Genomic DNA, 27,059 nt, shown 5'->3' on the forward strand with positions numbered 1-27,059 from the left:
AAAGAATGCCGCCACCGAATGGGGTCGATACTTGGACTCTAGTATCTGAGGAGAGTTCTCTACCAACTGAGCTAGATCCCGACCCTCACCCCAAAGACTTTGAATTCGCTTCGATGCGCTGTCAGCGACAGGTTAACGATAGAATCCAAGTTCAGCTCAAAGCGCACCAGCTTTAGGGAAACCGAATTTGGGACCCAGGGGCAAATATATCTAGGTACTAAAATGTACTAATATGGTCACATTACATTTGGATTCACGGTTGTGTGATAATATATATATATATATATATATATATATATATATATATATATATATATATATATATATATATAGAGAGAGAGAGAGAGAGAGAGAGAGAGAGAGAGAGAGAGAGAGAGAGAGAGAGAGAGAGAGAGATTAAATTGGCAAAAGAACACACGTCACGATAATTATTTTAAAACCACCTTATACGGTCAACTAAGAAAGTAAAGGTCATCGAAACTGACAAAAGTCCTTCAGAAATGGCTTAAGTTAGCCTAATTTCGATTTACATCCCCAAATTATGTTCTTATGGTCTTGGAGCGGACATAACGAAGGACGTTTTTCCATCATTAAAGGTGCATTCTCAAAGTTACATATTGCGTATGATGAATTAAGAACATAATTAAAAAGGGCATTTAAAAAAGGCGCGGGGTTCGTGGGACCTCTGTGACGCCCCCTCCCCTCTCGACCCGCCAGTGTAATATACTGACACAGAGAAACATGATATCGAATTCCTTAAAGGGACAGACCCTAGTTTTTAAACACTAATGCATATTTTTCACCTAAACTCTAGTTTCAACACGTAAAAATGGACACTAAGTTTGGTTAATTTACACACCTGTAACAAATTTGGATACAACAGAATGAAACAAGAGTCTTAAAAATTGCGCCTCCATAACCGTTACTTCTCAAACGCACGTGCCTTTTTTAAAATATGAAAAATACCTTTTATGGTATTAGAAACAACATAATGACCAGAAACACTTCGGTTCTACGGAAATGGATAATCTAAATAATAAAATATAAGTAATGCTTGATTTCAATGATCATAAACTGCTTTAATGCTGAAAAATTGTTTAATAACTAGGGTCTGTCCCTTTAAAATACTGCCATGTTTTTGTTGTCAGTATGGAAATACAATCACTGAGACACCAAGTTAACCTGTCGGTCAACCTTATTACAATCACTGAGACACCAAGTTAACCTGTCGGTCAACCTTATTGCAATCACTGAGACACCAAGTTATCCTGTCGGTCAACCTTAATGCAATCACTGAGACACCAAGTTATCATGTCGGTCAACCTTATTGCAATCACTGAGACACCAAGTTATCATGTCGGTCAACCTTATTGCAATCACTGAGACACCAAGTTATCCTGTCGGTCAACCTTAATGCAATCACTGAGACACCAAGTTATCATGTCGGTCAACCTTATTGCAATCACTGAGACACCAAGTTAACCTGTCGGTCAACCTTATTGCAATCACTGAGACACCAAGTTAACCTGTCGGTCAACCTTATTGCAATCACTGAGACACCAAGTTATCATGTCGGTCAACCTTATTGCAATCACTGAGACACCAAGTTATCCTGTCGGTCAACCTTATTGCAATCACTGAGACACCAAGTTATCATGTCGGTCAACCTTATTGCAATCACTGAGACACCAAGTTATCATGTCGGTCAACCTTATTGCAATCACTGAGACACCAAGTTATCCTGTCGGTCAACCTTATTGCAATCACTGAGACACCAAGTTATCCTGTCGGTCAACCTTATTGCAATCACTGAGACACCAAGTTATCCTGTCGGTCAACCTTATTGCAATCACTGAGACACCAAGTTATCCTGTCGGTCAACCTTATTGCAATCACTGAGACACCAAGTTATCCTGTCGGTCAACCTTATTGGATTCTCCAGTAATATAAATTCATAAGCAGTAGTAGGCTAAAGGAAAATATTTCGATATAACTTTTTGTGGGGATCATCTTTACATTTCATAAGAACAATTTTAAAAGTGAAAATAATAAAATGGGTCATTGTGCCACTTTGACACTGCCCTTCTAATCCTGCAAGAAGAGAGTGTGTGGGTGGCTGGGTGGGGAAGGCTGAACGCGACTTAGATATTGTGTATCTCAAGAAATAGATTAGAAACAAAATACCTATCAGACTGAGCCTGTTGGGCTCGATGCCTCAGGCCCGCCACTAAAGACAGGTTAAGTTAATACACATGATTTTGACGTTTGTTTCTTCTTGGTTTAATGTCATTTATGAAAACAGCGATTTAAAAAATAACACAACCCCCCCAAAACCCAAAACAACCCCCACTCCCCCCCCTACCCCCCAAAAAAAAACCCACACAAAAAACCTCACCCCAAACAAACAATAACAGTTCTGCAAGATTAACGTTTTATGGATAGCGGAATAATATATTTATAAATTTGACCGTGTTGGCCTACTGGGTGCAGAAACATGTTTTTAAGCTCCCTGTGTTGGACACATCCGCTACGAAATTCAGACATTGTGCCCAAGACAGACATGCTTGAACCTTCAGTGGATGTAATGGGAATGGGAACTATTTTAACGTGCCCACGTCCTTACAGTTCGGGCACGCCCACCATGGATTCGGGTTCTGGCATAGCCAGTCCGCGATTCCATGGCGGGAGGGCAGTGGATGTAAGCACGTGTAACAGGGTTGATTGATTGATTGGTTGATTGATTGGTTGATTGATTGATTGACTATTGATTTTCAGATTTAATAATCTACTTCTTAATGAAGTGATTACTTATTCCATTGTTAAATCTATATTGTTCAATATGTAAATAATATGCTGGATTACAGATTATATAAACTTGAAATGCAAAATAATGTTTTAAAAATACATTTTCACATCATTTTGTCGCTTTAAAACAATTTTTCTTATAATAAATAAAAAATGCCTAACGACTCTAGGTTACACATGCATGTTTGTTTTGTTTAACGATAGAAATAGAGCAAATTTGTTAATCATCGGCTATTGGATGTCAAAATCGACTACTGTCAAGAGGAGATACTCAGTGTCGGGTTTATAAGGGGGCAAAGGGGGCAACTGCCCCGGGCCCCCTGCCAGAGGGCCCCCCAGACTAAGGACTTGCTTTGTAAAATTATTTTTTTATTTTTTATTTGTCATGTAATTTAATTTCTATGTTGAGGGGCCCCCGAACCTGAAGTGCCCCGGGCCCACAAGGTCTAAATCCGGCCCTGGAGATACTAGTAACTAAAATGATCCGCAAACTGCGATTTCTTCAGTTATAATTATTTTAATTATTATTTATTTTTTATTTGTTTGTTTATTTTTTTTAAAATTACAATGTATTTATTTACATATTTGGGGCGGTATTTAGCTCAGTCCGTGGAGTGTTCGCATGAGGTGCATGCGTTGCAGGATCGAATCACCTCGATGGATCCATTCAACTGATTGGTTTTCTCGTTCCAACCAGTGCGCCACGACTGGACAAAGGCCATGGTATGTGCTTTCCTGTCTGTGGAAAAGTGCATATAAAAGATCCCTTGCTGCATTAGGCCGAGGTCGACACCTGCGCCCATGACAGGCGTGTGCTACAACAGCTTGTTCTGAATGTGCACGTTAAAAGTGACCTGATTAGAATTGTTTTTTAGCGGGTTTCCTCTGATTACTACGTGGCAGAATTGCCAAATGTCTAACATCCAATAGTTGGAGTGGTAGTATTTATATAATATGTGTTTATTGTTTATATAATATGTGTTTATTGGCCTCTAACATGACATACTATTAGATTACTGTTGGAGTGGTAGTATTTATTTATGTAATATGTGTTTATTGGCCTCTAAAATGACATACTATTAGATTACTGTTGGAGTGGTAGTATTTATATAATATGTGTTTATTGGCCTCTAACATGACATACTATTAGATTACTGTTGGGGTGGTAGTATTTATTTATATAATATGTGTTTATTGGCCTCTAAAATGACATACTATTAGATTACTGTTGGGGTGGTAGTATTTATTTATATAATATGTGTTTATTGGCCTCTAACATGACATACTATTAGATTACTGTTGGGGTGGTAGTATTTATTTATATAATATGTGTTTATTGGCCTCTAAAATGACATACTATTAGATTACTGTTGGGGTGGTAGTATTTATTTATATAATATGTGTTTATTGGCCTCTAAAATGACATACTATTAGATTACTGTTGGGGTGGTAGTATTTATTTATATAATATGTGTTTATTGGCCTCTAAAATGACATACTATTAGATTACTGTTGGAGTGGTAGTATTTATTTATATAATATGTGTTTATTGGCCTCTAAAATGACATACTATTAGATTACTTTTGGGGTGGTAGTATTTATTTATATAATATGTGTTTATTGGCCTCTAAAATTACATACTATTAGATTACTGTTGGGGTGGTAGTATTTATTTATATAATATGTGTTTATTGGCATCTAAAATGACATACTATTAGATTACTGTTGGAGTGGTAGTATTTATATAATATGTGTTTATTGGCCTCTAAAATGACATACTATTAGATTACTGTTGGGGTGGTAGTATTTATTTATATAATATGTGTTTATTGGCCTCTAAAATGACATACTATTAGATTACTGTTGGAGTGGTAGTATTTATTTATATAATATGTGTTTATTGGCCTCTAAAATGACATACTATTAGATTACTGTTGGAGTGGTAGTATTTATATAATATGTGTTTATTGGCCTCTAAAATGACATACTATTAGATTACTGTTGGGGTGGTAGTATTTATTTATATAATATGTGTTTATTGGCCTCTAAAATGACATACTATTAGATTACTGTTGGAGTGGTAGTATTTATATAATATGTGTTTATTGGCCTCTAAAATGACATACTATTAGATTACTGTTGGAGTGGTAGTATTTATTTATATAATATGTGTTTATTGGCCTCTAAAATGACATACTATTAGATTACTGTTGGAGTGGTAGTATTTATATAATATGTGTTTATTGACCTCTAACATGACATACTATTAGATTACTGTTGGGGTGGTAGTATTTATTTATATAATATGTGTTTATTGGCCTCTAAAATGACATACTATTAGATTACTGTTGGGGTGGTAGTATTTATTTATATAATATGTGTTTATTGGCCTCTAAAATGACATACTATTAGATTACTGTTGGAGTGGTAGTATTTATTTATATAATATGTGTTTATTGGCCTCTAAAATGACATACTATTAGATTACTTTTGGGGTGGTAGTATTTATTTATATAATATGTGTTTATTGGCCTCTAAAATTACATACTATTAGATTACTGTTGGGGTGGTAGTATTTATTTATATAATATGTGTTTATTGGCCTCTAAAATGACATACTATTAGATTACTGTTGGAGTGGTAGTATTTATATAATATGTGTTTATTGGCCTCTAAAATGACATACTATTAGATTACTGTTGGGGTGGTAGTATTTATTTATATAATATGTGTTTATTGGCCTCTAAAATGACATACTATTAGATTACTGTTGGGGTGGTAGTATTTATTTATATAATATGTGTTTATTGGCCTCTAAAATGACATACTATTAGATTACTGTTGGAGTGGTAGTATTTATTTATATAATATGTGTTTATTGGCCTCTAAAATGACATACTATTAGATTACTGTTGGAGTGGTAGTATTTATTTATATAATATGTGTTTATTGGCCTCTAAAATGACATACTATTAGATTACTGTTGGGGTGGTAGTATTTATTTATATAATATGTGTTTATTGGCCTCTAAAATGACATACTATTAGATTACTGTTGGGGTGGTAGTATTTATTTATATAATATGTGTTTATTGGCCTCTAAAATGACATACTATTAGATTACTGTTGGGGTGGTAGTATTTATTTATATAATATGTGTTTATTGGCCTCTAAAATGACATACTATTAGATTACTGTTGGGGTGGTAGTATTTATTTATATAATATGTGTTTATTGGCCTCTAAAATGACATACTATTAGATTACTGTTGGAGTGGTAGTATTTATATAATATGTGTTTATTGGCCTCTAAAATGACATACTATTAGATTACTGTTGGAGTGGTAGTATTTATTTATATAATATGTGTTTATTGGCCTCTAAAATGACATACTATTAGATTACTGTTGGGGTGGTAGTATTTATTTATATAATATGTGTTTATTGGCCTCTAACATGACATACTATTAGATTACTGTTGGGGTGGTAGTATTTATTTATATAATATGTGTTTATTGGCCTCTAAAATGACATACTATTAGATTACTGTTGGGGTGGTAGTATTTATTTATATAATATGTGTTTATTGGCCTCTAAAATTACATACTATTAGATTACTGTTGGGGTGGTAGTATTTATTTATATAATATGTGTTTATTGGCCTCTAAAAGGACATACTATTAGATTACTGTTGGGGTGGTAGCACAAAGACAAACCATTTCTCATTAATGGGAATACCCTGGGTTATCAGCAGTAGCAAATCTTCTGTTTGCCCCGACCCTCATCTGCCAACACAAATACAACCAATATTATTTACACTAATAAAGCAGGACAGCTGCTAATGTCCATTAACATTGTAGGGGCGGCAGATTATTCCACAACACCCTGTGATCTTAAAAAAACTGGCAAGTATTTTTGTATGTGGAGATAGACAGTGGTAATCAGGAATCACTTGTGCAGGCCACGAAAAGAAAGGACTAATTAACTTAGAAAACACTCCAATTATCATGTCAGTACGTGGGTTAATGTATGGACGAAACATAACAATTATTTCGACACTTTGACAGTGGTGGTTTATTTTGTATTGAAAAATAATATATACTTATTGCTGGCTTACTGGGATGGATATTATTACAGAACATTGCGATGCATCCGCAAAAATCAGGTATGTTTTGTTTCTTCAGTTCTAAGACTAATTCCTGACGTGACACGTTAAGTATTACGTAACCACCAGCTCGCCAGAGGGAGTATTCACTGGGATGGTACAAAATGGCTGCACTTGTAGCTGACTTACCCGTCAGAGACACATGATTGCCAGGTTAATTATACGTCACAGTGTAATCGATTTCCACCGTGCTGTTTTTTTATTAGACGTATGACATTGGTCATCACCTAGGAGCAGCCAGTCGTATGTCTTGAAATTATTAACACACGTACGTGTGTAAACAACTATGCATTATGAAGAATAACGCATGGTGTTCTCACCAACGGGTGTGTAAGAAAATGTAATAAAATGTTTGCCGAAAGTCTTTTAACGTATCTACAAACTCAGGACAGTCACTTTAATTAATGTGTAATATATGTACGTGATGTCATAGGAATGGATTATGGAACATTTCGGCAATCAGATTCACATTGTTAAAGCTAAACGTTTTTTTAACGACACCACTAGAGCACATTGATTTCTTTATCATCGGCTGATCACCAAACATTTATTCAATACATATATTCTTAGAGAGGAAACTCATTTATTCATTAGTAGCAAGGGATCGTATATATGCACCATCTAACAGACAGAATGGCACATACCACGGCCTATGATATACCAGTCGTGGTGCACTAGCTGGAACGAGGAATAGCCCAAATGGGCCCACTGACAGGGATCAATCCTAGATCGACCGCGCATCAGGCGAGCACTTTACCACTGGGCTACATTCCTTCAGACTTTTCCGACCAGTCGTTGCGATACAGACACGTCGCAGTGAGTCTGCGATGGTATTGAGTGTCTGTCAGTTCGCTTTCCTAACTACCGTTAATTGGGAATCCAGTTTTGTGGAAAACCAGGGCCCCGTTCCACAAAGCGATCTTTGCACCAATATCACCTTAAGTTCATAACTACTTTATGTACTTAAGATGATCTTATCGCTAAGATCGCTTCGTGGAACCGGGCCCTGGTTGGCCGAGTGGTTAAGGTCGCGGGCTGTCAAATGCCATGCGAATCGGTGCAGTATGTTGTGTTTTAAATTCTATATAAAACTTGTTCGTCTACAACCACGTGCGGCGACACGCCACTCTCTGAGATGTCTTTTAACCAGCTTTAGTGCAACCACGTGCGGCGACACGCCACTCTCTGAGACGTCTTTTAACCAGCTTTAGTGCAACCACGTGCGGCGACACGCCACTCTCTGAGACGTCTTTTAACCGGCTTTAGTGCAACCACGTGCGGCGACACGCCACTCTCTGAGACGTCTTTTAACCGGCTTTAGTGCAACCACGTGCGGCGACACGCCACTCTCTGAGACGTCTTTTAACCGCTTTAGTGCCACCACGGGCGGCGACACGCCACTCTCTGAGACGTCTTTTAACCGCTTTAGTGCAACCACGGGCGGCGACACGCCACTCTCTGAGACGTCTTTTAACCGCTTTAGTGCCACCACGGGCGGCGACACGCCACTCTCTGAGACGTCTTTTAACCGCTTTAGTGCAACCACGGGCGGCGACACGCCACTCTCTGAGACGTCTTTTAACCGCTTTAGTGCAACCACGGGCGGCGACACGCCACTCTCTGAGACGTCTTTTAACCGCTTTAGTGCCACCACGGGCGGCGACACGCCACTCTCTGAGACGTCTTTTAACCGCTTTAGTGCCACCACGGGCGGCGACACGCCACTCTCTGAGACGTCTTTTAACCGGCTTTAGTGCCACCACGGGCGGCGACACGCCACTCTCTGAGACGTCTTTTAACCGGCTTTAGTGCCACCACGGGCGGCGCCACCACGTTCGGCAGTACGCCACTCTCTGAGACGTCTTTTAATCGTGCTTTAGTGCAACCACGTGCGGCGACACGCCACTCAAGCGGCCCTCACATATCAGCGGGCGTCCGCCGGGGGATTTAGAGCCCGTGGATGAATCGGGCGAATTTCATGTCTGCGACGTGTGACCTCACATGTTAGACGTGGCCCGGGCTGTGCCCTTTGAACATTGGATCGCAGTGGAGACAGTGCGGCCGTCAGGGCGTCGGCCGGACGCCGCTAGATAATCTGGCAGGCGCCGGCTGATCAAAGAACAGATCGGTAGGCGTCCTGGCGGAGCACTGCCGGGCGACTGGCGATTGATGTTGGGCTTCCCCCCGGCGTTCGCGCCTCGAGTATATATAGATGCGTTATATAAAGTTTTGGGGGGCCGTTTAGAAGCCGCGGGGGGGGGGGGGGGGGGGGGGGGGGGGGGGGGGGTTGGGACCAGCGGGGCGCCCGGCCGATGTTGTACAAATCGTCCGGGATCAGTGAGGGGGCCGTGGGGGTCCCGTGAAAATGCCTGTTTACGCAGGCCGCTGGGCGGAGCCCTAGCCACATTTCTACGTGATTGCCACGACCTAAAATCGCCCTTGGAAAATCGCAGATTTGGGAGTCAGGTTTTAACGTCCGCGGGGTTCGGGCGACCCCTAAAAATCGCAGCGGAGCCCGTAGAAATCGGGCAGCGTCCGGCCGGCCGCCTCGCGAAAATGCCCTTTTTGGCCTGTTTTAGGAGTCGCGCGGGTACCGCGACCGATATGTGAGGGCCGCTTCACTGAGACGTCTTTTAACCGGCTTTAGTGCATTTTGTTTATTGTCAGTGTGTTGGGCTGCACACCACATTCACTTTTGCATGCATCTGAGGAACATTTTATGTGAGGATAAATTCTGCAAAAGATAGAACAACGTCGAGAGGGCTACAGGACTGCTGTTTTCTGGTCACTACAACACAAACACTCAATAAAGGCTGATCGCCAAAATGTCGTTTGTGCCTACTTTTAAACATCACAGACACATTTCAAAAGGTGTGTTATTATTATATTGTTGTTTCTAATCAACACCTGAGCTGCAACGCGGAGAATGATGGCGTGTTGCCATTAAATACTGTAAGAAATCAATATCGTCAGACGTCGAAACCATCAACGTCGTTCTACCTGGCGAACACGGAAACACGTTGATGGACGTCAATATTGGGAAGCTACCCATTATGGTTATATTGAAAACACCTAAAGGTCAGTTTCTCAAATTTTCTCATGTTTTTATTGGTTTATTACCGGTCCAACCGGGGTGAACTGTTGGTTTATATCTCCGCTTGTCTCTTTGTCTGTTGGTATGTCTGAAATATATATTTTTCGGACTTTGTTTTCGCAATATCTGGAGATAATAAGCTGAAATTTTGTGTACTGCATTGCAATGTAGAGTAAGAAAAGAAGTGTTAGTTTTATGGGGATTTGGTCACATTTGACAGTGTTATCGCTTTTGAACTTTGGATATATAGTTTTTTGGACTTTGTTTTTCGCAATGCCTTAAGATATTGAGCTGACGCTTCATGTTCAGCTTTAACATGTAAATGTACAGATCCAGTTTGAGTCTCTAATTTAACAGAATGATCATTCTTGAAGTTTGACAGATATTACAAACGTCTAGTAGGGTCTCCTCGAGTACTCGAACACGGGCTGAGTCTAGAAGGATTCGAATCCGTTCATAGTACACGAGTACCCGTGCAAGGAAGAGCATTCTCAATTAATTCTAATTTATAACGTCATAATCATCTAGTGGAGGGTACTCGAGTCTGGGTCCCCGAGTACTCCTGTCCAATCTGTTGGACTCGTGGGGGTCCTAACGTCTAGCGTGTGATTTCCCAGACCTTTTTGTGCAATGCATCAAATTAATGAGCAAATAGTCGCATTCTGGCAAAATGAGCTGGACTCAAGCCTTTTCACCATGTATTGTCCATAATTCGACTCACAATAGTAGGTTTAATCCATATTCACGAACCCAACTTAGGTGAGGGTTAATTATCTTTCATGAATCCATGAGCCCAATAGCGGCGAGTTAATTATCTTCCATGAATCCATGAGCTCAGTAGCGGCGAGTTAATTATCTTCCATGAATCCATGAGCTCAGTAAGGGTGAGTTAATTATCTTCCATGAATCCATGAACCCAGTAGCGGTGAGTTAATTATAGACCAGTAAAACTATGCTGAATATGGCCGAACCTAGAACAAATTGCTACAGAAGGTTTTTTTGTTTTAAACAGTTCCCTAGAGCCCCCTCTACATCATATTAAAAGTTACCCCAAAGTTACCCCCCCCCAAGGGCCTTAATTTGCATAAATTCAAGATGGCCGCCATGTCAGAATTCAATGTACAGCAAACTTTTTTATGTGTGGTTTTAGAGCCTATAAATGTATGAACAACAGATAGGAATGTTATGCCAATCTATCAGTTAGAAGTGCTTACGTCATGATATGACGTCACTATGACGTAGTTTTGCGTCATGACATGACGTCGGGTACATTTTTAGTTTGGGGTTCAAATGCATCACCAGTATGGATCGCGGTTCTTAATTGATAGTTTGAATAATCATGGGCTATGCGTGTCCTATTCAGAGGTACTGAACTTTGCATCAAGTGCGGCTTGTTTTAAGGGCACAGATATTCCGATAGCTGGACACTTTGGACAGTACATAGCAGACAATGTTGACCACAATCTGAGGACTTTAGATGGACGTGGTACAGTCCATGCAATGGGCATCATAATGACAATGACCCCTGGTATGCCAAAAAGACAAGGTGCTATTCCGCGACTAACCCAGATCTCAACAACAGGCGGACTGGAGGATGCCAAAATTGCAATTCACTGCTATAGACACCTTAAAGGGAAGAGCCTTCCATTGGTATTCAAGAAATTGCCCCTGGTCGAAGTGGCCGACAAACAGCATGGAAAACTGGACACTTTGTGGAAAGTATCATGGTCCCTTCGACCACGGCCCCAGGCTGGAGTGGAATGATGCAGGCGTTGCGCAAGGGGGACCATCCAGGGAAGGCTAGTGTTCACTTCCTTCCTATGTTGGATCTTGACCCAACTGTTATGACATGCATTTATTCTACACTCCACTTCGTTGCTACTGAAAGCAAGCGTCAAGGCACAGTTCCAGTGGTCACATTCGACCAGCTCTCTGGTGGAAATCTAGAACAATCATTCTGAATGAAGATGCAGCCAGCATTCTCAAGCCAATCATTCTGATACTTGGGGGTTTTCACACCACAATGAGTTACTTTGGCAGTATCGGTCACATAATGCAAGGATCGGGCCTGAAGGAAACGCTGGAGCTAGTTTATGCTGGCAATGCTGTGGAGCACATGTTAGCTGGAAAGGCATATGCAAGGGCTGTTAGAGGACACGTCCTGGTAGACGCTGCTTTAAATGCGATCCTCTTAACACGATGCTATGGTGTACCAGTTTTTTCAGGAGAGGAAGACGTTCCAGATACCTCAGATGACCTTCGGGAGGCCCTGAAATGCTGTGATGCTTTCCTGGCAGAGGAGATGACTGACGAAGTGGTTTGCCAGCAGGATGTATTTGACTGGATAAAGGAGAAAATGGAAGCAGAGAAAGAATGTTTGTCCGAGTTCCCAACAGGAAGACTCTGGATCCAGTACATGGGGATGGTTGAGTTGTTGAAGACGTTTCTGAGATCTCAAAAGACGGGACATGCATTCCTATCTTGCCGCATCTGGACATAACTTCTACGTGAAATCAGTGCAGATCCATCTTCAGGATATGCTGGAATTGAAAGAAACAAGCGCTGATGTCTACAACAAGTTCAGTTCTTGTCTTTTTGTCATTCGGCGCAGTGACCGCTTCTGGGCTGGGTTGCCAAGTGATCTGGTCATCGAAGAGGCTCTTTTGTGGACAATCAAATCCACAGGGGGTTTGACAAGAGGCCGGGGTATGGAAGAGAAGCAGCGGACACGCTGGCTTCTTGCAATGCCCGCCTGTGCTGACATCAATGAATCAATGCAGGAACTTACAGGTGCAAGATACAGTACTATTATCCTGTTCAATTATTTAGACCCAAAGTGTTTTGCAAATGTTACGTTTTTTAAAAAGTGGAATTAAGTCAACTTCGTGCATTTTATATGATGATTTGTATATAAAACCTGTCGGGGTTTGGGTTTGTTTTCATGTAAATGCAAAGAAAACAAATATCGAATAGGAAATAAACGTAACATTTGCAAAAAACTTTGGGTCTAAATAATTGAACAGGATAATAGTATCAGGTTTATAAGGCTTAAATTAAATGTTCATCCGACGATGCAATCGTGGGGCTAAAACAGTTTACTCTGGGTTTGAATTCCACTAGAGGCATGTTATTAATCATGATATCACCTAGGATAGTTATATAGAGAGACTGTTTATAATCCACATAGGGGGCGGGATTTAGCTGTCGGTTGAGGTGCTTGCTTCGCAGGATCGAACCATCTCAGTTAATTCATTCCTGACTGGGTTTTTCTCCTTCCAACCAGTGCACCACATCTGATCAAAAGCCGTGGTATGTGCTTTCCTGTCTGTGGGAAAATGCATATAAAGGATACCCTTCTGCATTAGGAAAAGTGAAGCGGGTTTCCTCTGTTGACTACGAGTCAGAATTACCTATTTGTTTTTGACATCCAATAGCTGATAATTAAATAATCAATGTACTTTAGTGGTGTCGTTAAACAAAATAAACTTTAACTTTGTTTACATTTAGATTTCACCTCACATGGATGATGGTACACACGTAATGCCACCAGGCAACATACCGACAAAGCATGGATGCCTGCTCGTGTCAAAATGTTTTTATTCACCATTGATCTGCATGGTGCTTAACTTTTGCGCAGGTGTATATTTACATTATTTAAGGCATTGTTAGCCTTTACGCTGTTTGTTTACCTGTTGTTAGGTACAATTGATTGTCCAGTATTGATGGGAAGTTGCTTCCTAACCGCATGCGAACAATGCAAGCGACTCCATTGATGTATTTAAAATACTGGTTTCAATCGTCAATACAGTTCAATTCAATTGGTTTCTGTATACTGTAGGGCACATAACAACACTACTGCATACAGCACAGAATATGAACCTGGTGAATGGTGAATTATATAAAGCTATGAAATCAATAGGCAATACAACATAACAATGAGCATCAATTATTAAGCAGGTAGATATATATTAGGTTTGGTGAGGGACAAAGCCAGTTTATTGATCAGCGTTTTGTTGTAGCAACGGAGGAATTTACAGATGTTGTTAATGCTGTCATGCTTGGGTTACATAATACTAAGCTTAGACTAGCAACTGTCACGACGGAGTTGGCTACAGTTGCGTTGTAATATCCCCCATTTCCAACTTACAACGCTTGTGCTTAGATTAACAACTAATGGCCGTAGGAGTTGTATACGACGAGAATCGAGATGTAAGAGCACCCAGACTAGCAACTGACAGTCGTAGAAATCGAGTGATCGGCGAGTTGGCCAACGTCGTCGTGACAGCTAGTAGTCTGAATCTATGGTTTAGAAAAGCAAAATAATATCCCATTAAGTCATTTCTTGATGTGATAAATCCAGTTTAAAGAGACAGACCCTAGTTTTTAAACACTACTGTGCATTTTTTACTATTAGAGACGTTTTTGATAATTGAAAGCAGACATTACTTACATTTTATTGTCTAGATTATCCATTTCCGTACATCTGAGTATTTCTGGTCATCCTGGTGTTTGTAATGTTACCGAAGGTTATATATATACTGAACAAAAAAAAGAAACTTACGATTTGTACATATAGTATTTGTTGTGTTAAAGAATTCATTGTGTAATGAAATTATATAGGTAGTATTAGCCTTGAGCTGTATTATCAGGATTCATGAATTTTATCGATTATTTTTGCACTGTTAATCGTCGACAACGTGAAATTCAATTTGCACGTGCATGCATGGTTCGACATGTCCCGTGTAGTATTCGGTCAATTTGTTTTACTTGTCTTACTGACATTGTTGTCAAGTGAACGAAAACGCTTCAAAATTTGTAAAAAAAATTAACGTTTTTTACATTGTAGCATTTTTAGTATGCCAAGAATACCCAATAATTTACGCGAACGGGCGATTGGCATGCTTGATGCTGGCATGTCGACAGAAGACGTTGCAAGGCATGTTGGGAGTTCTAGTCGAGCGATACGAAATCTTCGCGTAAGATTTCGAACGACAGGAAGCACCAACGACTTGCCACGTCGTGGACGTCCGCGTGTTACAACGCGTGGTCAAGACCGCTATATTATGAACACGCATTTGCGCAATCGATTCTAAACTGCCACTGCTACTGCTGCTAACACACCTGGGCTTCATAATAACCGAATCAGTGGGCAAACTGTTCGTAATCGTCTTCGGGAGAACGGTTTACATGCACGACGTCCTTACGTCGGATGCGTTTTAACGCAATGTCATCGTCTAAATCGTCTTAATTGGGCACGTGTACACACTCGTTGGATACGGCGACGCTGGAATACCGTTCTTTTTTCGGATGAATCCAGATTTTCTTTACAACGTGGTGATGGCAGGGTGCGCGTCTACCGTAGGAGAAATGAACGCTATGCTGACTGTTGTGTTTCGGGGGTGGGGGTTCTGTCATGGTCTGGGCAGCCATTGCCCATGGTTATCGTTCACCACTAGTCGTCATTGATGGCAATGTCTGGATAGTCTGGACAGACGATTGAGGCGTCGTCCCAACCCACCCGCTAACGTCAAGCGCTCATTCAGGAATGGAACAATATTCCACAGACAGAAATCAACACTTTAGTCAATTCTATGCGCCTGCGATGCACTGCAGTGGTCAATTCAAGAGGTGGTCATACCCGTTATTATTATTTTTTTTTTTTTAACCCCTATCACACTTGGTCAAAATTTCTCCCAGTTTCTGTTAACCTATGGCCATGATTTTTGCACCAAACGATGCATCATGGAAGACTCTTTAAACGCATATATAACAATTATTCCCCCGGTTTGATTTCGTCAAGTTATGTTCAAGCAAAGTTAGCGGAAGTTTCTTATTTTGTTCAGTATATATCACAGAAGACTTCAGCTGGGGTTTAAGGTCTTTATTCGGGGATCACCTGGAGGGATGTGAAGATCCCGATGTACACGTAAAACATACATCAACACAAATAACGACCCTGGAATAACAAAAGGACATAAAATCAGTTACATTTTCCAGGTTACAACATATATTATTTTACCATACATACCGCTATTTGCCAAGTACAAATTACTACAATATTATATTACTAATGTACATTTAACACCAACATTTCAATTCAAATAGACTCAAATCAAATATAATTATATTTCAAAGGTTAATTTGATTATCACATCATTGCTATAAGCATGTGCTAAGCACGTCATAAAACTATATAAATACCTGTCTGTATATACTATAACACACAGAATCACGACATCACATACAAGTAAATATTTAACCTACCGACTGTGGGTCAGGTCGTTTGAATAATGATGCTGGTTGTGCTACATCATTGATAACCTGTCAACAAAATACCACTTATAAATAGGAGCACATAAAATATACACATAGAATATATTCATATATACACTTAATAATAAAGTAGATTGATAACTGATTTAATTATTTACTTATTTGTATTATCAAACCTAATCAAATATTCGTCTTAGAAGACAAATATCCCTATATAATTATAAACGTTATTAAACACTACTTTAACTCGTTCGCTATAGAATAAGTTTAATCAACTGCTTACACATGCTAAGTTCTAATTTAAGGCGTATCATAAAATATGCATACACTAATCTAGTTTACTACTTAAAACACATGGTTATATCTTAAAATATATGTTTGTATTTACCTGTGCTGTTAATAATGGTGCTATGCAGAACTTGATCAACTATAAAACTTGCAATGCAGAAAAACACCTCTGTCTTATTTGAATGTTTAAAAGTATCTGACTCCAGAGAACACCAGGTAACAAAAGAAACAATAGATGAGCTTACTACTAAACGATTACCTGGCCTGAACACAGAGTTGAGGGTGAATATAACCCAAGCTGACAATTCCAAAGACACAGGAAAACAATAGAAACAAAATAAGAGACAGCTTTGCACTATTAGAGTCAGAAAGAATAAAATATATGTAAACTGTTTTAAAATTGTAGTGTATGTGAAATGCAATTTAAAACATCCGGTTACAATAACACGGCGAAATACATTGATCATAATTCTGAAAAACGCACGTACCTCTGAGTATTTCTGGTCATCCTGGTGTTTGTAACACCGCGAAATACATTGATCATAATTCTGAAAAACGCACGTACCTCTGAGTATTTCTGGTCATCCTGGTGTTTGTAACACCGCGAAATACATTGATCATAATTCTGAAAAACGCACGTACCTCTGAGTATTTCTGGTCATCCTGGTGTTTGTAACACCGCGAAATACATTGATCATAATTCTGAAAAACGCACGTACCTCTGAGTATTTCTGGTCATCCTGGTGTTTGTAACACCGCGAAATACATTGATCATAATTCTGAAAAACACACGTACCTCTGAGTATTTCTGGTCATCCTGGTGTTTGTAACACCACGAAATACACTGATCATAATTCAGAAAAACACAAATACCTCTGAGTATTTCTTGTCATCCTGGTGTTTGTAACACCGCGAAATACATTGATCATAATTCAGAAAAACACAAATACCTCTGAGAAGAAAACTGTAAAGAAGACGAGCTCCAGTGTATTGTTTAAACGTCACACACTCGTTTCACTTTAATGTAACTTTATACAGATGTGTTACAGGATCCTGTTCCACAAAGCAATCTTAGCCCTAAGATCATCTTAAATGCACAACTATCTTATACACTTAAGATGATCTTAGCGCTAAGATCACTTCGTGGAACGGGGTCCAGATTTGTAGATTAACCAAACCTAGTATTATTTTTAACGCGCTAAAACTAGGCTAGGGTTTGCAACTTTAATTTACAACATTGTTTACGTTTTGACAGGTCGAGGAGTTAACATACTTTTAGGATACAGTTATCCGTTGTTGACAAGAGCAACCATTATTGCATACTTAAAGCACGTGTTATCATCTAGGAAAATCATCCAAATTCATAATAAATCATGAAATTGTTGAAAACTTATAAAACGTTTTTTTCTCTGAAAAATTGAATATGAATTGTTTCTTTTATTTGATGCATCAATAAAACCGTAAACCTCACTGGCGTAATTATTTATAGGTTGGAAACGGGACGTAGCCAAGTGGTAAATCGCCCACCTGATGCACGGTCAGTCTAAGATCGGTGGTCAGATTAGGCTATTTCTCATTCCAGCCAGTGCACCACAACTGGTATGTCAAAGGCTATGGTATATGCTGTCCTGTATCCTTTGCTACTAATGGCAAAATTTAGTGGGTTTCCTCTCCTAGACTATATATCAAAATTACCAAATGTTTGACATCCAATAGCCCTTCCCTGCTCAACCAAATTTTCTTTTTTTTCCTTAATATATTTTCCAGAGGAGCATGAATCGAACCCCTATACACTTCGATAACCACAGTCTAGACCTCTTCTCCGCTAAAGTCCCTACACATGCGCCTGCTTGTGCACTAAAATACGTGAGTTAGAATGTGATCTAGATTATAAAGAAGATGTTTAGGAAATCTAATATTGGCACATTACGGAGGGTGGTAATGTTGATGACCTATTCTAAATTATATTTATGTTTCACCATCTCTATCCAGGTGTATATTTTATTTTCACAGCACTGGGATTCTTGGTACTGGTCTTGTTTGCTTCCCTGTCCAGCGTTTACTACATTCACGTGTTGAAGAGATCCGCACAAGAAACTGTCTCGACAACGAACTACAATAAAATCTACAGTGGGACTCCAAGACTTGAGAAGGGACCCACTTATAACACACATTATATCTGTGATGTTAGTATTGGTCGTCTAGGGAACCAAATGTTTCTATATGCATCAAGTTATGGAATAGCGAAGGATAAAACATGATAATGGCTGTGGTTAAAGAGCGGCCGCTGAACACTGTTTTCGCCTTGAACGCCACCAAGGTAGACAAATCTGTATGTGCCAACACCACGCCACGGGTGCTTAGCGTCTGTTGCATTTACGACAAAACATTCCTCAATTTCCCCTCAAACTCAAACTATAGATTAGGAGACTACCTCCAGTCTTGGAAATATTTCCAGAACCACACGGCTGCCATTAGAAAACAGTTCACATTCAACAAGACGATTACTGCGAAGGCACAGGAGTTATTGCACAACGTAATGGTTGAATATAAACGCCGGACATCTAATGTATCGGACACGACAAACGCCGAACAGCCCACGTTCATCGGCGTGCATATTAGAAGAACCGATTTTGCTAACAGCGTGCATAAATCTTTAGGCTATCCTTTGGCATCAAAAGAATATATAGTAAAGGCCATGGAATATTATACAAACAAGTTTTCAAAAGTAATATTCTTGATATGTTCCGATTCTATCGACTGGGTTAAGAGTAATTTTAACTCGAGCAACATGTTTTATTCAGTTGGAAATTCACCCGAAGTAGACATGTGTATTCTGTCGTCATGTAACCATAGCATCATGACGGTGGGCACATTTGGCTGGTGGGCCAGTTTCCTCGCTGGTGGGGAGACCGTCCACTACAAACACTTGGCACGAAAGGGCTCGAAACTGAGAAGAGAATATTCTTCTGACTACAAGGACTATTTCTACCCAGGATGGATTGGAATGGATTGATGTATGACTGCATTGGAATGGACTAGCGAATACGTGGATTTGAACGTCTTTTCATTTCTGTTTTATTTCATTAGATTTGATTTTTGGGGTTTTTTGGGGGTTTTTTGGGGGGTGGGGGGAGGGGGTGGGTGGTGCTTTGTGTTTGCTTTTGTGTGTGTGTGTGAACTCGCATAACAGATGTTAACAAAGGTCAACACATGCATATTATTTTATTAAATATGAAATATTACAATATATAAGTGAGGAATTTGATGACCCATGAACTGTTTTACTAATTGATATTTTCAACATTCTGCCCATTTTGAACTATCTTATGGAAATAGTTCAGTTAAAGTGTGTACATATCACGATAGAAGAATAACAGGACCAGGATTTGAAGCCGACAAGAAAAAATATATTTGGGAAAAGAAATGTAGTAGAATCTTTTAAATTCCACCCAGAATTAATTTTAAATTTGTTAAAACATTTTGATTTCTATACAAAGCTTTTAATTATATTTACCTTGATTTTTGTATTATATTGCACTTTTCTCCACAGCTATTTACACTGTGACTTACATAATTATTTTTAATGTAAATAATTATTCATATTTTACCATTGTTTGACACCCAATAGCCAATGTGTATTTTTGTGCTGGGCTGCCTTTAAACATTCATTCATTGAATTGTGCATCATCGAAAGTATTTGTCTTGTGTGTTTACTGACCGACTGATTCACCTAAAATGTAGGAGGATTACACCTCTAAGACGTTGGAGAATTGTATGTCATGTGAGAGGAATCTAACACTCCAAATATGTACATAGTCGTGATTGAAATGTCAGACCGAATGAAAAAATCACATAGATCTGCTGTAAAGTGGTTAAAAATATAAAAATATAAAAACGTATCTATAGAGCCGATTCGGATATTTCATTGTCTCAAATCTATATTCCAAACGATGCAATGTTTAGGTAAAATATTAAACTCCAATGTACCCGATCATCTATATGAAACTAATAGTTTACATAATGAAATCATTAAGGCATTAAAATCGGTGTCTAAACATTTAATTAAAGGTAATAGCGACACTCACAAAAATCAAAGAAAAGATCTGCATCTCATTGCTCGAGATGTCTACGTGTTATGGCGAGACATGGACAGGACTTATATAGTTCAATATATGAACAAAATACGTAGGCAGTTTAAATACGCTTTTAGCATGTCAACACGAGAGAAACCAAATGTAACCGACATGAACTTTCGTGAATATTAGAAAAATGTTTTTCTAGAAAATAATAAGCAAAATCTCTTGGCAGTTGTGGATGGTGTGACAGGGGAAGAAAGTATTGCAGGGATGTTCAAAGAACATTATCAAGAACTTCTAAACAGCATCACCGAACATATGGTGAAGATTATATGACTAATGATTGAAATTATGTAGCTGAAATGAACGTAAATCCCAGTGAGGTAATGAAGTTTGTTTTTAAACTTAGCAGTGGGAAATCAACAGGGAATGACGGTCCCCAAGTGGAACACCTCCAGTATACGTCCAAGAAATTATTTGTTCTATTGTCCGTTTGTTTTAGTGTCATGTTCGTACATGGGCATGTATCTAGTAGTATGACAGATGTTATTCTTGTTCCTATTGTGTAAAACAAAACAGGTGATGTAACAGACAATTATCGTCTACATGCCTTAGCAACTGTGATATCGAAATTTAAAGTTATGCAACATGTATTGTTATCACGAAAATTGGACTACTAGTTTGGTTTAAAAAATGGGACATCTCTCAATATGTGTTTATTTGCCTTTAAAGAAGTTATGCACCTTTACATTTCACAAGGTATTTATGTATAGGTTTACTTTTTGGATGCGAAAAAACAACAACGTTTCATTGAGTAAATCTATATATAACATTTTAAACAAAGGCTTTTGTAGTTCGCTTTCGCAAAGGTTGGTATATTTCCTGTAAGTTTAATGGGACAAATGTCGTCCGGCAAGGGGTTAACGTCACCCTTATTATTTAATATATAGTATGTGTATATGTCTGTGTCTGTCTCTCTCTCTCTCTCTCTCTCTCTCTCTCTCTCTCTCTCTCTCTCTCTCTCTCTCTCTCTCTCTCTCTCTGTGTGTGTGTGTTCGGGAAAAAACAATAGAGACGTTCGGGGAAAATGAGGCGGCCTGGAGCCTTTTTATCTCGTGTTTCTATTATTCTACTCACAAAGTTAGTTGTAATCCGGTAGTAATACAAGTATGAATGAATCATATCATGTCCCTTGTTGCTGTTAGGTAGGAAGGTCGCATTAATGGCTAAACAAACATTCCCAGATTCAACAAATCTCTGGTAAAAATACGAAATCGTGTTCTTTTTAGGTCAAATCAATTTTCGTTTTGTTTACCTGAAAAAGACCTTATATATTACTATGCCAAGATTGTTGTTTTTTACCCTCACCTCCCAACTTCGGGTATGGCCTATTTGTAGTGCATGAGTAAGACACTTCGTTATCTAAAAGGACGTGCACTGAACATAGCATACTTTTTCGCGTGTAGTGGACTTGTGAAAACAGTTCGGGTATAGAAATATGTGCAACGAAATCCAATGATAAAATGAAGAATATATCAATCAAGAAAACTCAATGTTATTGTAAAAAGGCTAATTTTTATTACATGTTATTTATCAATTTTGTGACAAACTCTGTTATGTTGGTATTTTTTACCAAAATGTTTTATAAAAAAAATGTACAGTATAATTTTATGAACATCGATATTTTGTTGTAATATGTATTGTGTACTAGCAAAGTGTAAATATACTAATATGCGGTTTTATTCAAACATTATTGTGATGCCAAATACTATATTGAAAAGGTGTGAATTTAAAGATTATACATGGAAATGATGGATTTTATGATCATTTATGATCACTCTTCATTTCACCCCCACCCCCAATTTAACATTATATTATATTCATTCTTTGTTTTCCTGTTTAAACGAAAATAATATGTGTACCATAACTATCCTTCTCTACAAAATCAGTGCCAGTATCATCATCGGCACAAACGTATAGACTCATTGAAACTTCTGTGGACTGAACATATGCAGTATTACACATGTAGATGAAATGTGATCATGAGAATCCAGAGGCAGATTAATCAGCGACACTGGTTCGTTAATGACTTGACTTAACACAGGGACAAATTACGGTTGTTTCTTTAATCTGACGTACGTAGTAACCTAGACAACCAAGAATGTTGTTAATATGTGTTATATAGTATAGTTTATTAGCATTAAGCCTTCCAGCTCATAGTCATACATTTTATATACAAATCAATAGTATTTGACACGTGGTGCACAATAATTGCACAAGTTTAAACACAGATATTTTGCGCCAGAAGTATTTTTTGATCTATTTTGAACGTAATTGCATGTACAATGGATATTTCAAAATTACATATCTGACATTTCTGTTGCGACCTTTCAATACCGTAATATCTACCTTGTTCAACAAACAACTGGTGAGAAGAAACACGATTTTAGTTTTTTTTAATAAGAGTAGTGTAACAATCTGGCAGTGATATTCTAAGGTAGTATTGCAAGCAAAACGTATCTGTTAAATGCTTACATACATTACAATTAGGAGAGTTTTCTAGCATAGTGTCTCTCTCTTGAATAAAGTTATCAGTTAAACGTCTTTGTACACTGCCTTTGATATATCTGACTAGTAAGAACTAGAAAGAAAACCCATGGATCCATAGGAGGATCAATTGTAGGAAAATCGAGAGATTAATGTTACATGGGGAGAAGTTGATGATGATTACAAACTTAGCGCCACGTTTTATTCACTGTGTCCAACATACGTCTTTCGCTTTACCCTCCTTTGAATTTCTGGATGTACCTCCGTTGATGATCTCTCTCTCTCTCTCTCTCTCTCTCTCTCTCTCTCTCTCTCTCTCTCTCTCTCTCTCTCTCTCTCTCTCTCCACTGCGCGTGCTGTAACCTCACCGTGGTGCAGGGGTGTAACATTCTCTTTGAGAGCACAAATCCTCTTGTTTTCTTTGAGATACAATTGAAATTGTGAGTGAAAGTCAGTATCTATCTGTGATATTTGTATTTTTGCACAGTTGTTTGCACTGTTTTTATTTAAATCTTGAATTTTTATATTGATGTTGATCATCACTTTATTTGTTTGCATTACCATACTTTGACACCCAATAGCCGACGTATTTTTCGTGCTGGGGTGCCGTTAAACATTCATTCATTCATTCATTGTCTCTCTCTCTCTCTCTCTCTCTCTCTCTCTCTCTCTCTCTCTCTCTCTCTCTCTCTCTCTCTCTCTCTCTCTCTCTCCAGTTATTAACGTTACGGGGCTACCAATTTTTATCGAGGGCTACCAGACTGAAAAAGGTTAAGGTCAAGGCCTGGGCTGGATTGGAATGGATTGGATAATGGCTGGATTGGAATGGATTGGAATGGATTAGATAATGGCTGGATTGGAATGGATTGAATAATGGCTGGATTGGAATGGATTGACATGTGTTTAGATGGAGTGAATTGTCGTATGAGTAATAATTTTATGTTTAAAAAAATATATTATAGTATTACATATATCATACTAAATAAATATGTGTGTGTGTGTGTGTGTGTGTTTCTGTGTGTGTGTGTGTGTGTGTGTGTGTGTGTGTGTGTGCTACACGTATTAGTAGAATATGCACGTGTTTAACATAACGACGTGCTTGTAATTTTATATGTATTACACAATTTGTTTCTTTTATTTATGTGTGTATTACATATCGTATTCAATAAATAAAACATATTTATAAAAGGTGTTTTAATGTTAAAACATGTTTTAAAACGATAAAACAATGTTCTAACAAAATCTAATATTTATTTAAGTTTAACACGCTGATACTAAAACACGTTTTAACAACCATATTATAAAAGCATTTTAATGCTTCAACGTGTTTTAATACATCCTAAAACATGTTTTACTTAAAACAACGAAAGGGAATGTTTAATTTGGACTCAGTCGCTACTACAGTTTTACGACTCCACTGGAGCACATCAGTTAATTAATCATCGGCTATTAGATGTCAAACATTTGGTAATTCTGACTCATAGTCAGAGAAAACCCGATACATTTTTTCTAATGCAGCAAGGAATTTTTTTATATGCCTGCCACGGCCTTTGTCCAGTTGTGGTGCACTGGTTGGAAGGAGGAAACACGCAAGAAATAGAACAATCGACACGCAGAAACCATGCTGTCACTTCTGAACTTCACGTTCTAAGTGCATTGCGATTTTATGCAACAGGTGGATTTCAGCCGACAGTATATAATGCCCTCAAACGTGTGACAAATGTCATTGCTAAGCTACATTCGATTCTTGCATTCTTACCTCGACCTTCAGACAATGAAGTTGTCTAGCGAGAACGTGGTGATTTCTCTCCCCCCCCCACCCTGGGGGCTGTGTTGCGTGTACTTGGCCCACTAGTCAAGTACCGCATTGAACACAATGGAGACAGTGCTGTTGTAACCTTGAGTTACGGAGCTACCAACTCATCAGGATCGAAGAGGAGGAACCGGAGGCGGCGACCTAAGACTTCGCAGGGGGGACCAAACCTAGCGGCTCAACCGCCAGGAGCGGTCCCACCTGCCCCGAAGAGGAAGATCAGACCAACGGGAGCGAGACAGGGCGATCCAAACCCGGTGGCTAAACCACCGGGGGCGGTTCACTCTGCGCAGCCGCTCCCAGTTTCTGACCGGAAGCACTCGCCAGGAGCGGAACAGGGGGGACCAAAGCTGTCAGCTCCACTGACAGTGGCGTTCCCTCCTGACGACCCACCTGCTGAGATGGAAACTGGACACGTCATCGTGACGGACCCCCCAGCGAGCCCACAAGCGCCTTCCACTGATGATGTTGTTGCCGACCCTGCAGCCGGAGGGGAGTCCAAGAGGAGGAAGATGTCAACGGTTTCCGAACCGGGGACACTCGACCAATCCAAATGGACTATCGTATGTGAAAACATCCCATCCAAATGGCAGGGTTGTATCCACGGCGACTTCACCGACACCAACCAACTAAAGGGACTCTGGAATGAGAACAACTGGCGAAACCTACCCAACGGAATTGGGAAATACCAACTGCACTCAACAGGAACTGGCAACCAGATCCACGTGACTGCAAAACAGGACGGACTGTACAGGCAAGGACTCTTGATACCGGATATGACCAACACAACGATCCATCGTATCCTCAAGATAGTGCTGAGAGATATATATCCGGCAGCCATCTACAGGAATATCAAGGTCCTGATTGAAGGACTCCCCAACTTCAGGCCTGGACAGTCCATCACCTCACCATGAGTCCTGTTATACCAACCTCCTACTAACCTTTACCTCCGTGAGTACCAACCTTTTTTATTGGGCTAGTTAGACTTTAAACGTTTTGGAAGCAGTTCTAAATTCTTATGTTTATTTTTTTATAAGTAGTCTAACGCATTTTATTTTGGCGCCCGTTCAATTGCTCAAAATCACCTTAAAACTTTTCGGCCGAGCAGTCTTAACCATTTTTGGTATCGGTATGCAGTACTCTTTGTAGACTTAGGTAAAAAACAGGCTTCACCGAGGAATCGAAATTCAGCCAATCAGAACACGGCTCCCACTCGGTGTTACTTCTTGTTTATGAAGTGTCTGCTAGTCGGTCCGCGCTAACTAAATGGCTTTTTTCCAAATTCCGCCCACTTCAAACTTACCCCCCCCCCCCCCCCCTGCTCCGGAGTCAGTCACTGGCGAAGTCAGAGGCTAATTCCGCAGTGGGCGTGCCTGAACCTTCGTGGATAGGGGCACGTAAATATAGTTACCCATACCCATTGCTAAGCTAAGGCCACGCTATATTCCCTGATAACGAGGAAGTGGATGGTGTTAAGGCAAGTTTCCTCCCCAACTGTGGAGGAGCTATTGACTGCAGTCACATCCGTATACTTGGACAAGGTGACTACGGACAAAGATTTATCAAAAGAAAAGGTTGGTCTTCTATCAATGTCCAAGCAGTAATTGACACTAACCATAAGTTTGTCAACATAGTGGCACAGTGGTATGAATCAGTACATGATAATAGAATATTTGACAATAGCTTACTAAAGCAGAGATTTGAAAATGAAGACACTGACGGGTTCTTGATTGGCGATTCAGGATATCAATGTATGCCGTACCTCATGACACATGTGCTCAATCCAAGAGATGCTGTCAAAAATAGTTACACCCGAGTTCACTGAACAACAAGAAATTAAATACAATGCACTCTCCACTTGAAGAATATTCATACATCTCCAATCTGATTAAAATTAGCTCCACTGGTTAATTACTATTACCTGTGGATCTAACAGCACCCCGTTGGAGCTCATGTCCAGTTGACCTTTCATTCGACCAATCAAAACCTTACTTGCA

The 27,059-nt window shown here is 39.3% G+C and overlaps 1 protein-coding gene across 2 annotated transcripts; it reads left to right on the top strand.

The window, feature by feature from the left end:
* The first annotated feature begins 9,968 nt into the window (after positions 1 to 9,968).
* LOC121377693 (galactoside alpha-(1,2)-fucosyltransferase 2-like) lies at positions 9,969 to 23,793 on the top strand. Of its 2 annotated transcripts, none has more exons than XM_041505774.1 (2): positions 9,969 to 10,046; positions 18,637 to 23,793. In XM_041505774.1, the coding sequence occupies exon 2, from the start codon at positions 18,881 to 18,883 to the stop codon at positions 19,637 to 19,639; it is 759 nt and encodes a 252-aa protein (XP_041361708.1). In that variant the 5' UTR covers positions 9,969 to 10,046; positions 18,637 to 18,880; the 3' UTR covers positions 19,640 to 23,793. The 2 variants fall into 2 exon arrangements, 1 of the variants encoding a protein (XP_041361708.1); XR_005958646.1 differs by lacking the exon at positions 9,969 to 10,046 and adding an exon at positions 11,367 to 12,852.
* Positions 23,794 to 27,059: the final 3,266 nt, after the last annotated feature.

Source organism: Gigantopelta aegis, chromosome 7 (assembly GCF_016097555.1).
Source record: "Gigantopelta aegis isolate Gae_Host chromosome 7, Gae_host_genome, whole genome shotgun sequence".
In the NCBI taxonomy this organism is placed as follows: domain Eukaryota; kingdom Metazoa; phylum Mollusca; class Gastropoda; order Neomphalida; family Peltospiridae; genus Gigantopelta; species Gigantopelta aegis.

Excerpts from the sequence above, each read along its gene's own strand:
- LOC121377693 (XM_041505774.1), top strand. The coding sequence starts at position 18,881 with ATGATAATGGCTGTGGTTAAAGAGCGGCCGCTGAACACTGTTTTCGCC.